At 30.7% G+C, this 14,041-nt stretch overlaps 1 protein-coding gene across 4 annotated transcripts; it reads left to right on the top strand.

Annotated features, from left to right (window-relative positions):
- Positions 1–6,204: 6,204 nt before the first annotated feature.
- BB (RING/U-box superfamily protein) lies at positions 6,205–13,095 on the top strand. 4 transcript variants are annotated; one of them, XM_085738544.1, is made up of 8 exons: positions 6,205–6,354; positions 6,650–6,839; positions 8,472–8,697; positions 9,394–9,434; positions 10,419–10,463; positions 11,717–11,844; positions 12,377–12,485; positions 12,591–13,095. In XM_085738544.1, exons 2-8 carry the CDS (start codon positions 6,696–6,698, stop codon positions 12,639–12,641), a joined length of 744 nt encoding a protein of 247 aa, XP_085594670.1. In that variant the 5' UTR covers positions 6,205–6,354; positions 6,650–6,695; the 3' UTR covers positions 12,642–13,095. The 4 variants fall into 4 exon arrangements, with proteins under 4 accessions (XP_085594670.1, XP_085594668.1, XP_085594669.1 ...); XM_085738542.1 differs by having other exon boundaries at positions 11,711–11,844; XM_085738543.1 differs by having other exon boundaries at positions 6,351–6,442; positions 11,711–11,844.
- The last annotated feature ends 946 nt before the right edge of the window (positions 13,096–14,041 follow it).

Here is a 14,041-nt window from a genome sequence, read left to right as displayed (position 1 = left end):
TTTTGCAATTTTTTTATTTTTTTTCCTTACATTGAATGTTTCATTTGTTTTTTTTCGAAGGATGAGCGCTTCATTTTTGAAAAACGCAATATTCTATTTCTTCCTATCTTTTTAATCTTTTCGAATCTTTCTTTTCTTTATGAAATTGAAAATACCAATTAATTAACATTGAAGATTCCAATTTGTAATGATCTAATCTAATGCCCTTTTTTTAAAGTATTCAGCTTCTTCGCTTTTATTTTCTTCCTCTTCATTCTGCATTTTCCCTCTTTTTGGCCCCGTTTGGATAAACAACTTATATAGATGCTTATAGTATTAGGGCTTATAACATTAGAACTTACATCATAAGCTCTTATACTTGATAAACTATTTATGTTTGGATATATGTAGGGGTGTTCGCGGTCCGGTTTGGATCGGTTTTGAGGTAAAAAATCAACCGATCCAAAATAAAAATCACGTGCGGTTCGGTTCGGTTTGGATGATTATGTTAAAAAAATCCGAACCGATCCGATCCAAATATATGTGGTTTAATTTGGATCGGTTTTTGGATATCCAAAGTGTAACATGTAATTTTTTTTTTAATATTAATATTACTCATACACAATAAAATAATAGGTTTGATACAAAACATGACACAAATTTATTAAAAAAATTAACATTACACAATGAAAATGATTGATTATAATTGAAATAGATGAAGTAGTAATAATATAGATTAAATTAATGCAATATATAAGATTAAATACCAATAAACAATATATTAGTGCAATATATAATACTAATAAAATAATAAATAAGTATAAAAATTTACTTTTGCGGTTCGGTTTGGTTCGGTTCGGTTTTGAAAAGGCAATCCGAAATCCGATCCGATCATAGCGGTTTTTCCAAAACAACATCCAAACACATCCAAAAATATTCGGTTTTTTGCGGTTTTCGGTTTTTTTGGATCGGTTCGCGGTTTTATTTTGGATCGGTTTGGATTTGAACACCCCTAGATATATGTACACTAAAAAGTACTTACATAAATTGAAGTGTTTGGATATGACATTACATAAGCAATTATCAAAATTTCAAATATTTTTAATTTAGCAAAAAAATCAAAGAATTGAACCGCAATTATCAAGATTTTTTTTTTGATAAAATTAATCTAGATATAAAAAAACAATATTATAATATATTAATTATAATTATATATATAGTATAATCAATATTCGTCCTTAAAAAAAATATCAATATTCATATAAGACAAAATTAACATTAGAGATGTAAATAAACTTACCATATATATAGATATTAGTGTATAGTTTGTTACCAAAAAAGACAAGTTAAGTTTGTTTTTTTTTATTCAGTTTCATTTTGTTACGTAACAAAAAAATAATAAAAATCTTCCTTCAAAAAATAAAAATAAAAATCTTAGTTACGTGTGTTACTTAAGATAAGTATATAACAATTTTGTTACTCATGCACCGCCAAAGATAACTAACATTATAATTAAAATATATGTTTTGAAAAAGTGGATCAAGAGAGAATCGAAGAAGGTTACATAAATTCATAAGCTCCTTGTTAAGCCGGAGGGTAAGCTGAAAATTTAGGCTTATTAAAATATGGCATAAGCAGCTTATGAAACTATGATAAACTATTTTTATTTATTTACCCAAACACCTTTAAAAAGGCTTATGGGAGTAGATAAGCCCACATAAGCTCAAAATAAGCCAATCCAAACAGGGCCTTTATTATTTCCTCTCTTCTTAATTATAACTCCCTTTTACAAAAAAAAAAAGTCATCTCCTTAAATATAAGTCTCTTTACAAATTACTAGAAACATTTATTATTTTTTCTAAACAATCTCTAACTAATACTACTACTAACTTACATTGAAATATGAAAAGTCAAATTAAATAGACATATAAATAAGGGACAATTTAGTGTATAAACTAAACACGTTAACTACCCTCTCAATTTTTCTTACTATGTGTGAAATTAGTCAAAAAAACTTATAATAATGAACAGAGGGAATATTCATATCAAAGCATTACATTAACTTGCCAGTTTTTCTAGAAATCAAGTGATTTGACATAAATATTCCCCTCTTCCCTATTATAAGCTATTTTGACTAATTAAATATTAATTGAACATATCTTTTTTGTGTCATTTCATATTTATATTCTAATTCAACTGTTGATTTTATAAAATACTACAAAAACAATAAATTAGCTTACCTCCTCCCAATTATCATCCATCCACTGCAAGTTCATTCACTATAATCTAGATTATCGACTATTCACTATTTTTTACAGAACCAAATGATACCAAAAAAAATCATTTATAACATTATTTTGTGCAAAAATAACACATTTTAATCTTTAAAAGGAATTCTTATTTGAAACCAATAATTTTGTTAAAAAGGCAAATGGTTGATCAACTCAACTAGAGTGAATTCAGTTGAAATAATTTATATTTTTTTTATAAATAATTTTAACATGCACAAGAATTTAACAATCCTTCCCTACTTTTCCCCTTCTCTATAATTTGTTATTGTCTTCTACTCAGTATCAAATTTCTCTTCAAATGGATCCTTTCAATCCTTCCCACATTGCATAAATGTTCATTGAATATATGAGTGATGATTTTCTTTGAAAGTCAAACACAAGAAGAAGTCGTGAGCTCTAACTGACCAAGATGTCAAAGAAGAAATACAAAGGAACCATGTAGAGTGACATAATCAATTATTCAATAATTATTTTTCAGAAACTCTAGTATACACAAATTAGTAGTTTCATCAAAGACATTGAATTGATAAACATGTATTTCTTTGTATTATTGAAGCTCTTGGTCACCATGATGAGTATCATGATAGAATCAAAGAAGACGATCGGGGAGATCTTGAGGGTATCCTTGGTAGGAGGGGGTCTTACATAGAGGCGGGAACCGTTGTGACACTCCCGTTGAAAACAACCCTTACAAGACTCTTTCATTCGTGAGGTAGGATGTTACTTCTCTACTCGGATCCATGTTTCAGAGTTAGTTGATGATAAGTTGCATTATATATCAACGATGATAGTCATTACATTATGTGCAATTTTATGATATTAATGAAATATATATATATATATATATATATATATATATATATATATATATATATATAGACACATATATACATACATAATATAATATGATGATATAAATTCTAAAAGATTAAGTTAGAGGAAATGGTTAGTTGTTGATAATATGTACAATTGCACGAACACAGACACCTATCATTCATGTCTTGTTTGAATATATGTTTGGATTGTGAATTCTCATCGTACAAACAACCTCAAGAAATCTACGGTAAATAGAGCTAAACCGAAGTGATACCTTTTGTGTAAAGAGATTATTTGTTTTATTTATATGATAATAAAATTTTAACTTTTCCGCAAATTTTTACCATATAAACGTTAATTTTGTAACTTTTAACTAAGGACAAACAATGCCACAATGCTTGCAGGAAGAGCATGAACTTAGAAGAAAGAAGATGTCCAAATATACAATTTTAAGTTTGGTTTCGTCCGTTTTTTTTATTTTACAAATAACAAATATCATGTGTGTATGTGGACACAACTTAACTAATTAAATTGTGTATATGGTTGATCAATGCTGCCATTAGGGATGAGAATCCGCCAGGCCGGCCTACAGCCTAGCCTACGACAGGCCAGAGTAGGTCAGACTTTTTTCTTAAACATAGAAGGTTTAGGCTTTTTTAGAAGCCTATTTAGCTTAAAAGGTCAGACCACAAGCCATTCAAAAAGTCTCTTAGGCCTATTAGGCAGACCTATTTAAGTAAATATGAATAATATTATTTATTATTATATTATATTTTGTACTTTGAATTAAAATAAAAATTTGTTAACTTTTTCAGTAATTTAAGCTTATTAGTATACATTAATTTTTTGCATATTTAAATGTATTATTATAAGCTATAATTGAAATATGATACAATATATAGTCAAATTCCCTAAAAACTCATCTTGATTATCAAAAGAAAGTTTAATCTAATTGATATATTAGTTCGCTAGTCTATTTAAACTTAGATCACATTGCTTATTCAAAGATGTTCATATGAAATAGACTTTTAAACATGCTAGCAGGTCGTATCAGGCTTTCGCAAGGCCAGACTCAAGCCTAAAAAGTAAGCATATGACAGGCACATGCCAGACTTAGGCCGTCAAAAAATTTGGCAGGCCAGACTTAGGCCTTGCAAAGTCTAACTCGGCCTAACCTATTCCCAGCCGTAGCTGCCATGTTGATGTATTGGTTAACATGTCCACTTTGTGTCGTGTACCATTGCTGCAATACCATGCATGCTTCAACACTATCATCTTATTTTGGATTACCAATCTCATGCATTGTAAAATTCATTCATTCATACCATCATGAAGAGGAAAACTTAAATAACGAAAAACACTATTGTTAATAACTATTTCCATTTTTCTCCTATATCAACACATTGGTGACACTTTCAATGTCACCTCACCACCCTAAAAAGTCACATAACATTACATAGTTACCCCTATTTATGATTCACCTTTTTATTATAGTTTATGTTTGTTGGTGGACCTAATTCCTGTTTGCAGATTTTAAGTCTACAATCGGTATTGTAGTTGATAAAGCCTTTGAAAGCTGAAACATACAGCTGTACGGTACCATATTGTAGTGGTGTCACATGCAGCAGAGATTTCCCTCTCATAAATGTAATGTATCTTCACATATTTATTACTACCACTATTCTATCTTAATGTCTCGGTATATTTGTTCTTTCTAGTTTCTAGTGTATGCTTTCCCTTTTCCTTTATAATGTTGATGCATTTATTTCTTATGGTGATTGAAGGAAACTTAAAGCAACTATTTTAAGCTGAGAGAATTAAACTGACCTCTATATGAGGGGATGCATTTATTTTTATGGTTAATGTCAATGATGTTGCAATTCATACAGACTGTAAGACAACTGAACTTTATAGTTGCAACGTACTTTAAAAATAATCAAAAGAATAAATTAAAGTTAACGGTTATTAAGAGTAATAGACAATTTCCTGTCAGAATTTAATCTTACTCTTTTTTTTTGTTTGACAAAAGTAATTATATTCTCCAAAATACATTTTATTTAAAATTGTTTCACAAAAATATAAGGGATCATTAAACAAATAATATTTAAAATTAATTAAAAGTTGTTCTAAACCATTATAATTGAACTTTTTACTTGTACTTTAAAACATTAAACTTGTTGATAAAATACATATTAAAATACTCATAATAATAACCAATTTAAAATACTTAATTAATTCAATATATATATTGTTTGATGTATTTAGGAAAAATAATAAATGTATTTAATAATGTAAATTGAGAGTTTTTTAGGGGATAATTGAGACTTATAATACCTGTGACCTCATACACAAGATGATTATTATTTTTTATTTTTTTTTGGAAGTTTCCCCCTTCAAATATAAGAAAAGATCATTCATTGAAGTATATCCAACTTCTTTTAATTTCATACGCATATTTCATATTTAATATAAAACTGGGGTTTGACCCTTATGTCACATTTTGAACTAAAAAATTAATATATGTTTTAAATTACATGTACATTCCTTAAAAAAAATGACATGATACATGATCTGGTTACGAAAAAAGGTCAACATCAATGAAGTTGTAAAAAAATATCATAAAAAACTTCATTTAAAACATGTCATATCATTGTATTTTAGTATCAGTACTTGATAGAGGAACAAAATGATAACTTTTGCATAAAAAGATGTAATTATTAGTTTTACATATTCATAACAAATATTACATTTATAACATCACATAATTGCATTGATCTTTATAATTTTTATTTTTTTTCTTATATTATTTTCTACAAAACTTTGAATTACTAAACTTTTCTTAGAGAATTGGAAGTGAAGACAAAAAAATCAATTTATATGGGCATATTTTTTTTAGATAGATAGACGAAATGATAAATATATAACCATTGACACTTATACAAATATAAGTGGAGGGGTTGTGGTTCGAACCTCGGTCACACGATGTCTGATTTCACAATTTTGATATTTTTATTAAAACATGTGACTTATATATACATGAACATATTTATTACAACAAATAAAAAGAAGATAATATATAAAAAAAACCTAAAAAAAAATGAATAAACTAATATGAAACTTTAATGTTTGTTGTGTTGTTTTTAAAGTGTGTAATGTTGAGCACAGTGCAAAGAAAAAGTAAAAGAGACTAAATCTGTGGTGTGGTGTTGTTGGTTTCTTCTGCTACTCCTCCTCACAACACAAACCAACCATTTCTGTATCAACAAAGGTAAATGTAAATCACCACCTCTTCAACTTTCCTTTCTTCTCTCTCTCTCTCTCTCTCTCTCTCTTCAACAAACCAACCAACATCAAAGGTTTTTCAAATTTACAACCTTTTTTGTTTTTCACAAACATTTGACCAACTTACACTTCATATTTCCAGCAAAACATTTGTTGGGTCTTACACATTACATGTTTTGTGTTTTTTTTTTTTTAAAGATTTTTTTCTTCATGTTAGTTTACATTTTACTATGAATTTGTTATTTAAATGTGGTTTTTTTTTATTATAAATTTTTGTGCAGTTATTATTTTTAAAGGGTAGTGAGTTTTATTTGAGAAATTGCAAAGATGAATGATGGAAGACAAATGGGGGTGCATTACATGGATGGTGGTGGTTTTCCTTATGCTGTCAATGAAAACTTTGTGGATTTCTTTCAAGGGATTAATCATGTTCCTGTCAATTATGCCTTTCCTGGTTCAATGCCTGATCAGGTTTTTCTTTTTTCTTGTAATTTTTTTTTTTAATTTTTTTGTTATTATTTTTATTTGTGTTTCAATTTTGTTGATAGTTTTGGTTACATGGTTTAATTAATTCATGTTATGCATGAATTTGTACTTGCAATGTGTGTTGTTGTGGGAATTTATTACCCTCTGGTCTCATATATTCAAAGATTCATTTTTCAGATTCGTTGAATAATTAATGTGTTTAGTTTATAATATAGACCACATACATCAATTATTCAAATATGAGACTGGAGGGAGTATTATTTTGTAGGCAAATAGTCGGAGGAGGGTGGGAATGTTAGTAGCAGGGATCTAACGTTGAACCTCTTACATACAATTTCTTCGATGTCCTAACCCATACCATTGGGTGACTCGTTCAGGAACGAAATTTTAAGTTGTGAATAATGTAGGAAGTTTTTAGTTTTAATCGTAAATTTTTATTTTTTTTACCAACATTACGTTGTAAATTTTTAGTTTCTTACCAACATTACGTTAGTTTGAGTGGAACTGTGCTCAGATCCTTAAGCAAGGTCTTGGGTTGGAGCCTTGTTGATGAAATAGTAACATGGTTGGGAGGGGATACCTTACTAAAGTTGGTCAACCAAGTTTCTCGTGGAGGTTAGTCATTGACATAACGAGTGTGTACTTCACATAATTACATGGTCACCCAAAAAAGTTGAATGATATCTAAGAATATGGGAATAAAAGCAGAAATTTGCACCGCTTAATTTTAGTATTTGTTGCTGCTACTGCTTCCCAACAGTTTTCTAAGGCTTTGTTTGGGAGTTTGGAGGGGAGGGGAGGGGAGGGTTTTGGAAAAAAGGAAGGAGCAAGTGGAAGAAATAGAAGACATTGGGAGGAGAGGGCTTTGGAGGTTAATTTTTTACTCATAATAAAAAATCCCCCTCATTTGGGGGAACTCAAAAATTGTATTGGGGGAGGGTTTTGGGGGGTTATGAAGGGTTTATATGAATTTTTCAAATCCAATCTATGTTGTTATTATATTCTTAAAATTAAAAGTATATTAATCATAAGTATTAGTTTATCATTCTCTAAAAAACTGTTCTTTCAAAAAATGTGAATTTTTTGTCCATTTTTCTATATATTTCCAACCCCCCAAAGCCCTCCCCTCCCTTCCCCTCCAAACTCTCAAACAAAGCCTAATAGAACTAGAGTATGAATGTTACTAATCGTGGTTGAGTCTAGCATAAGGGGATAGTCTCAGAACACGGTGAACCACAGTTTAATTTCCACAGAGTGGAATAGTAGAGTTTTGGTGCTCAACGACTCGAATCGATTAGGGTTCACCGAAAAAACGAGCTCATAATGTTTGACAGGGGGGAGCTAGAGTTTGTAAGGTCTATATTTTTGTTCACAAGTTTTTTAATCCGAATAGGAAAATCAAGTACAAAAATAATGTGACAATGATGAAGTGACAATTACTTTTCTTTGAGTTAAATTGCAACAGTGGATGTGTAATGTCATGCCAAAATCAACTATAGTTTTCTCTTATGTTTGTTTTTTTAACCCGTAGTCTTCTATTTGCACGTGCTTTGTATAATATGATACTGTTTTATTATCAAACATGATCATGACTATGTAATTATATGTTCTGTCTAGGAAAGTGTCTACTGGTCAATGAACATGAGTCCTTATAAGTTTGGAATGTCTGGCCCTGGAAGTACATCTTATTATAATTCGTATGAGGTAAACGATCATTTGCCAAGAATGGAGAACAATAGGGTTGAATGGGAATACCCGTCTGAAGTGATCTCTGAGGAAACGGCTACATCAGATTCTCCGCCAAGAAGAGACGGAGTTAACATGCAGACTATCCCTGAAGAATGTTAGTAGAAATTTTATTTTCTTTTACTGTAAGCATAAGTCTGTGTTCACATCCTTGGTTTATACGATATAGTTTTTGACTTTGTACTGTAATAGACCATTATTAATTACTTTAGGACCTGTTTTGATTGTCTTATCTAAGTTTATCTACTCACATTAACACTTTTGAGGTTGTTTGGAAGAGCTTATGGAAACAAATTATAACATGACTATAAGCTGTTTTCAACTTATTTCCTTAAGCTCTCCAAAATAGCTTATTAAATAAATTTATAACTTGTATGAAAACAATTTCACTTCATTTCATCTTTTGCCATAGAAATAGCTTATACATAAGCACTTAGATGATAAACACTTAAGCTGTATATCCAAAACAGGGATGCTAGTAGCAAATTAGTGTATGTGGACATGAGGTGGGTCTTGTCTCGTTCGACGTAACTCTTTATGATTGTTATCATTGTGTTGCTGTTATTGCTGTTTTAACTGTTCGGGAAAGCAAGAAAATGATATGATAGCATCTTTATCTTTTAGGTTTCTTTTTCAGACAGTCCAAATTATGCTAACCTTTTAAGTGATGCTTTTTATGTTTTTCCTCCCTTGAGTTGAATTAAAGGTCACTGTTTTAGATGTTAATCATTTAGTTAGCTAAGCTATGAAAATCAAAATGTAGTATAATAATTATTTTTAATGTCTTCTGCAGGTAGTCCCAATCATCAAGAGTCAAGTAGTAGCCAGGTTGAGGTAGGAATCCTTGTTATTAACAGGCCCTAAATTTTAGATCTTAACTAAATCATTTTTAGTTTAATGTTTAATCATTTGTTCCTGATAGGAACACTGGGTCCCCTATGCTTGAAATTAGGGGGGACATTGTTTCAAAGATAGTTGGCTGAAAATGGCATATTTTCATCATAAATGATAATCTAGTCACCCTACATTTTTTTGGATACAATAACCTTTTAAGTGTTAATGTTGATTATAATGAGTAGTTGAGCAGTACTTGGCAAATAGTCCCCTAGTCTCAGTTTCGGAAATTAAAACGAGTAGACGACACTAAGGATTAATTAAACAGTACTTGTAGTAATGACAAACATATTGTGTTATGTATTTTTCTTATAAAGTTGTTTACATTTGCATGATTTTAGACTAATTTTTCTCCGAAAAACAGTTTTTCATATTAGAATCAACAATTTCTCTATCATGTTTCGCTTAAAACACCTTTTAAGTTTTTTGCTGGCAGAGCTGTTCCCTAGTACATGTTTATTTTATGAATAAACTGAGCATTGCGAATTTTACTAATCCGAAATACAAACAGAGAATCATATGAAAGCGCAAAAATAGAACAAATTTTTTATTGTTGGCTGAATATCAAACAGAACAGTAGAGATATCTCAATCAGAACTGTTTTCTCCACTTTTTATTTTAAAGTTCCTCTAGATCTCATTATATTATGTCAAAACATGTCCCAAAGATTTATTTTAACACTTTGATTTCATTTCATATACTACATCAAATTGTTTTTTCACAAGCTCTTTTATACTAGGAATTATCTTATTTGAAATGAAGACTTAAAAGTAGTATTGGACTTGGGATCACACTGCGTTTAATTGCTAACTTCAACAAGTTAACCCTTAACTTTTCTGTAATATTTTCAAATTGTTACTTGGTGATCAGAAATAGTATATCCTCTTAATTTTCTAATCCCTGCGCTGTGTTGCATTGCTGCAGGTCATATGGCAAGACAACATTGATCCTGACAACATGACTTATGAGGTGTGTTAAAGTGTCACATGCATGTGCAGTTTTAGTTTTAAAATTTGTTTTACTTCTTTTAAATCATAGAATGTTCAATTAGTTATGATTTACTGAACATCAGATGCAATTAGTACCGACACTAGACACCGGACACGACACCGACACATGTAGTTACATTCATTAACTTCTATTTTCTCAAATTACTATCGGTGTCTACGTGTTAGTGTCATGTCTGTGTTTGATAGATGCTGATAGCATATAAGATTTATTAATTTAACATATTACTATTGAGATGGTAAGTAGGCAAGTTAACACGTTGTCAGATTCAAGTTTATGTTTAGAGATTAAAGATTGTTTTGCATGTTTATGCATTTTTAAAGTATCTTATAAATGTTCAATATGATGATGATATGTCAAGATCCAACTTTTTTCTAAAATCTTATGTTGTTTGGTGAAAACTCATAAATGATTGTATTGAACAAGCCTCCTCAAAAAGTCATTTGGTCTTGAAGTTGGACAGTGCACATGCTCACTTAACACGTGCTTAAATTCAACTTTCATTTAGCCCCTGTTTGGAACTGTGTCCAAATGGCCACAAACCCTCGAATACATAGAAGGTTGCAATTGTAGCTTCACAAAAATCACATTTAGAGTGTTTTGGGATGTGAGAAACATGATGCGAATGCCAATCCAAACACTCAATTAGAAGAATAGGAGTCTTAAGGATTAAACACCTAAAAGCTTGGCCATATGAGCCCTGGTACATGTTCAAAAACCAATATTCCCAAAGGTTTAAGTTGTTATGCTAAGGCTAATTTTTTTTTTATTTTTTTTTTTTTGGATTAGCAAATGTTAGTGGTTAATATGTTACGGGGAGGAGGAATTTGTTAGCAGCAGGGGTTGAACCTTGGATCTCCTTTTGAATACCCCTTGAACGTCTCAACTCATACCACTAAGCCACACCTTCGTGCATGAATAGTTTTATATCCAATAGTTTCAAAAGCATCCCAAAATCAATTAGAAATAGTGTTCATCATATGACATCGAATTAGATTTTGAATAGTTATTAAGCATAACAAAGGGAATTTCCTTCAATATTTGGAATGTTTTCTTTACACCAAAGTGCTTCTTTGAGAAAGTTGCTAATTTACTATTGAAGTGAAATATTTTTGCATTTGGTTCTGATTTGTCTTTTGATATTTTTCACCCTTCAGAAGATAAAATTAGAAATCAGAAGAACAATAGCCACTGATATGTTTTATAAGTCACAGGAACTACTGGACTTAGGGGAGGCAGTTGGAACTCAAAGCCGAGGTCTTCCCCAAGAACTTATTGATACGCTTCCAACCTCGAAGTACAAATTTGGCAGCTTATTCAAAAGAAAAAATTCTGGGAAAAGGTAATATCTTGGTTCTCAACCTTTTTCTCGAGTAGATGATATTGATAATAAATATGAAGTGAATGAAGGCTAAAATTCTGTAATGAAACTTTTTTTGAAATATTTTGTAATGAAAAACTTAATCTGTAATCTGATCAAAATTATTATAATGAAAGTTATAGATTCATCCATATGTAATTGTAATTTATCATATTTTTGTTATCCTCAAATTCAATAACCACTGAATAGAGAAGAAAACTCATTTGGATATCACCATTTTCATTTCTTAACTTTGTTTCCACATTTCTTCTTCTCAAATGCTCTTGAAAATAGAATGGTATATTCGTTTCTTTTGCATTCGTTAGGTATACAAAGTTTCGACTTTCGATTGAACCTAAATTTTGAAGATTAGGACTTGTTTAGTTTCTAAAAACATTTAGTTTTCATTTTATAAAACTCGTGTTCATTTTAAATTGTTAATAAAGAGATGAAAGATTCATGTAGTGAACAAATTGTGTTCCTTTTACTCATAATCAAATTGTATTGAAAACAGGTGTGTAGTTTGCCAGATGACATACAGAAGAGGTGACCAGCAAATGAAATTGCCATGCAGTCATGTTTATCATGGTGAATGCATTACCAAATGGCTTAGCATTAACAAGGTAGCTAAACCTGTTATTCCGAAATCCACACTGAATCATGTTTCTATACACTTTTAACTTTTTCCAGTCCCCTATCCCTCATCGCATTTACTTCATTCTTTTCAGAAATGTCCTGTTTGCAACACTGAGGTTTTTGGCGAGGAATCAACGCAGTAGCATCGGCATGGTGAAAAGGAGCTCTCTTGCTCTTTTAATTTTTGCTCCCCATCAATCTCTCTCTCTCTCTCTCTCTCTCTCTCCCTCCCCCCCTTTATTTAGTTTTAATTTCTTACACGTAGGTAGGTGTAGTATGAAAGACTGTGACACTTCTCACATGATACATGTTTTGTTTGATAGAAACTAGTCAACAACCTAGCAGTGGTTAATGTGTGATATTCTCTTAGATGTGTCTACTACCTTTGGATTAGAAAGATGATAGATATGGTGTTGGGATTTTGGAATGAAAAATCTTGTGAGCATGCATATGATGAATTGACAAATGAAATATGTATGTAACAGGGGTGATTTTAGTGTTTGTTATCAACTGGACCATGATGCTGCTTAGGCATTTCTCAACTCCATGAACCGTGATGCTGCTTGTAGATCTTGATATGTACCTACTATTCTCCCATGTTGGATGCCTTCTTTGTTCATCTTTGAGAAAAATACATCAAAATTGATTTTTAATCTTAACCAAAGTATAAGTTTGTTGTTTTGAATCTTGAGAAATTAAAAATAATATTTAATCAGCATGTGTATCTACAACTAACTTTTGTTGATACTAGTTGATACTCTAACAATATCAGCTAACAACAAATGTCTAACTTGAGAGGACAAAACACATCGATAACGAACAATTCACATTCATCAAACCCTATATTAGCCAAAACATCAACACATTTTATTAGCCTCTTTGTAAGAGTGACAACTGCTCCTTAAATGTCATTTACCCGTAATGTTAGTTTACTATTTTTTGTCTCATAACCAATCCATAACACTCTAAATGTTGAAAGTTGTGGCATTTAGGTGGGATTCATTTCATAATATCTAAAAAAAAAAAAAAAAAGGTGGGATTCATTTCAGCTTCGTTATGTCAATTTGACCGGGTGGGCTTCGTCTCATTTTACTTAGAGATATGAAATAACTAATGCTTATAAAGTTTTAGTCTTCTCCTTATAAACCTTAAATCGGTTTTGTAGAGTTTGGTTAAATCTAACTCAAATTTTAAGATGATATCATATTATATTCTAAATTTGTTGCAAGGCTTCATACATCATCCACACATTTTAGACCCCATTCGGCTAGTTGTAAGGGAGTGTTACAAAGTTCATCTCTGCTTCTAGTTGACTAATTGTGACGTTTAAGATGTTTTAATTGCAGTCTCCAACATCTTCATTGTTTGGGTGTGAGGAGATGGGTTTAGTTCCATATTGCCTAGAAAAGTGACCTAGGTAGTGTATAGTATCAGGTGAGAGGGGAGATAATTGCTTTTCTCACATCTGTTTTTGCTCATCCCCGCTGAAAACAAGCGTGAGTTAATTCACGCTGAGAATACATCTGCGTGAATTAACTCACAC

The sequence above is a fragment of the Medicago sativa genome, chromosome 8 (genome assembly GCF_051527215.1).
Source record: "Medicago sativa cultivar Bolivia chromosome 8, Bolivia_mono, whole genome shotgun sequence".
NCBI classification, from domain to species: Eukaryota; Viridiplantae; Streptophyta; class Magnoliopsida; order Fabales; family Fabaceae; genus Medicago; species Medicago sativa.
Note: the sequence above shows the minus strand (reverse complement) of the source record. Positions and strands in the feature narration are given on the sequence as shown.

Excerpts from the sequence above, each read along its gene's own strand:
- BB (XM_085738542.1), top strand. The coding sequence starts at position 6,696 with ATGAATGATGGAAGACAAATGGGGGTGCATTACATGGATGGTGGTGGT. Across the intron at positions 10,464-11,710 it reads CTGACAACATGACTTATGAG|TCACAGGAACTACTGGACTT; the intron begins GTGTGTTAAAGT and ends ATGTTTTATAAG. Across the intron at positions 12,486-12,590 it reads AATGGCTTAGCATTAACAAG|AAATGTCCTGTTTGCAACAC; the intron begins GTAGCTAAACCT and ends CATTCTTTTCAG.